Source organism: Penaeus vannamei, chromosome 1 (assembly GCF_042767895.1).
Source record: "Penaeus vannamei isolate JL-2024 chromosome 1, ASM4276789v1, whole genome shotgun sequence".
Classification (NCBI taxonomy): domain Eukaryota; kingdom Metazoa; phylum Arthropoda; class Malacostraca; order Decapoda; family Penaeidae; genus Penaeus; species Penaeus vannamei.
In genome coordinates, this window is record NC_091549.1 from 43,737,775 (window position 1) to 43,740,274 (window position 2,500).

Consider the following 2,500-nt stretch of genomic DNA (forward strand, 5'->3'; position numbering starts at 1 on the left):
AATTACAATATTCATCACATTTTGATAGTGAAAAAAATGAAGACAGGCTATGCCCAAGGACTTCAGAAATAGTTAAATGACTACAATAAAAAACAAGCTTCACTAAAACATATTATACTTACAGTTCCAGAACCAGTATGACATGTTGCCCATTGTCAAAAACACGATACAAGGAAATAATATTCTGGTGGTTGTGCAGCTTCTGCAATACCCTCACTTCCCGTGCAATGGACTCAAGTGGTAGACCTCGTCTTGAGTTTGCCACTCGACGTTTTCTAATATATTTTGCTGCATATTCCGTGCGTGTTTCCTTCTCTATGCATCGTCTAACTACTGCAAATTGTCCACTGAAAGACAACATGATACTGCAATCAGCTGTTTATCTAATAATAAACAATTAATATCATTTTCACATAAGCCCTTCCATTCATCATTGTCACTATCAACACAATCACATCATGTCACCAACATCATTATCATCTCCATTACCATTCTCATTACCATCAACACCAACTGCAACAGCACCTGTAATTCTTTACTTGCCAAAGACTAACAGCCGATTTATTAAAATTGTGATAGGTCCTACCCAATGAATATTCATTATGCTGACATGCATATACACAGAAAAGTATTCATATCTATCAGTCTAAACATACATATCTACCAGATAGACAGAAAGATGAATGTATACATATCTGATTGATAGATATGCATTCATTTCTATGTATATGCATGTCTGTATATATGAATATTCATTGGGTGGGGCCTTGCAGTTCCCAGCTCCATGTCGCAATTTCTTTTTTCCTTTAAGTTGGCTGCCGCCAACAACCCCTGGCAAATATTTTTTTCACTTCAGGTAAAACACAAGTGAAACTAGAGAGCACCAGGTGGAATTAGGTTGTGAGCCATGCTTTCCGTAATACTTTTCTTCCTCTGCAAAAATATTGTCTTCAATTTACCTCAGGTTAGTCCATCCACACCATAAATATTAAATGTAGCAGTATCAATATCAACATCAACATCAACATCAACATCAATATCTACATCAACATCAACATCAACATCAACATCAACATCAACATCAAATCAGCATCAGCATTAGTATTATTAAACTCATCAATGTCAGCAATACCTAATTTCCAACATAATTTTTAAAAATCAAAAACTTTTGGAAAAGGACAAATAGGTGAGACTGGTAGGAGTAGTAGTTCACTCCTTAGTGATTAAGTACTTGTGGAGCCATCTATGTGTAAAATACAGTCAATAAATTTAAATCACATTGGACATGGCATGTCTGAAGTTACTCCTGAGTTTGAGTAATTTCTGACTAATGTGCATAACTTCTAATATTTACTGAATTTGCTACCCTGGGACATTGTAGAAGTGTCTAAAAATTAACAGAAATCACATAAAAGTTGTAAATGAAATAAGCAAAAAAAAAATTTTTCCTTTTTTCCTACATACTGAATAGTCTATTGCAATTATAATATGCAGCAATGTGGTAACATTGCAATGAAAATAATCAGAAATAATTCATAAACTTTTTCCAAGCCAGAGCAATTAACATAGTCCATCCAGTAGACTTAAACATAGAACAAAGTAAGAATGGCCTTTCTTGTTGCCCAACTACACATACTAAGCATGCAGTTACCATTCAAATCCTACCCATGCTTACCTGTTTCATATATAAATAATATTAATGAAATAGATCATAAAACTATTAGTACATAGTCATTCTACAAGATACTAGTATTACTGGAAACTATATAAATAAACTTTGCCTTTGTGGGTATTATATTGAACAACTTTGGTTGAGATATACAACTTTAGTTGAGATATCACAGATTACTGAAACTTAGGCTCTAAATACTATATCTGCTTAACACCAATTTTTGCTAATAATACCTAAATAATAAAAATACCTAAAGAATTACTGGCAAGAACTTAAAAAACTGATACCAGTATTGCAACCATGCACCTAAGCCATGAAACATTATTTGGACAAGATATATCTAAACATTATTTGACCAAGGAATAATCTAAACATTAAATTTATTTCTAGGCTAGTTGAACATTTTCAACAACATTAGCCATTTCAAATGGTGAACAAAGAACAAGGGCTTGCAGGAACAAACAGGGCCCATAAAATAGGATTACAAGATGAATACTGTGCCTCAACAATTGCCTTTTTTCCAAACAGATTATAAAAATTGCTCTCCTACATCAATATAAAGTAACAAAATGGATTTTACATTCAATTCATTGAGTGGTCTACTAAATATATCAATAGATTTATGAGAATTATTGAAAATAGCAAATAAGCCTATCATTTGAAAATTTAAAGATGTTTAACTTCTTTTCTATTTTTTCATTATTCGGCACTGAACTAAATAGTATATGCTGAGAGACACATTTTGTGTGAAGGATTTCGGGCCCCAAATAAATCCTCCTCTAAAAATCAATATTCTTGGAAAAAATATAAACAATTTCTTGGGAAAAA

General features: G+C 32.6%; 1 protein-coding gene across 1 annotated transcript in view; it reads right to left on the reverse strand.

The window, feature by feature from the left end:
• Positions 1-2,500, reverse strand: part of LOC113821921 (death-associated protein kinase 1) — a gene marked incomplete in the record, with an annotated part of 97,685 nt that overhangs the window by 93,504 nt on the left and 1,681 nt on the right. The window contains 1 exon segment of the mRNA XM_070123401.1: positions 123-347. Coding sequence (XP_069979502.1) covers positions 123-347 — 225 coding nt within the window.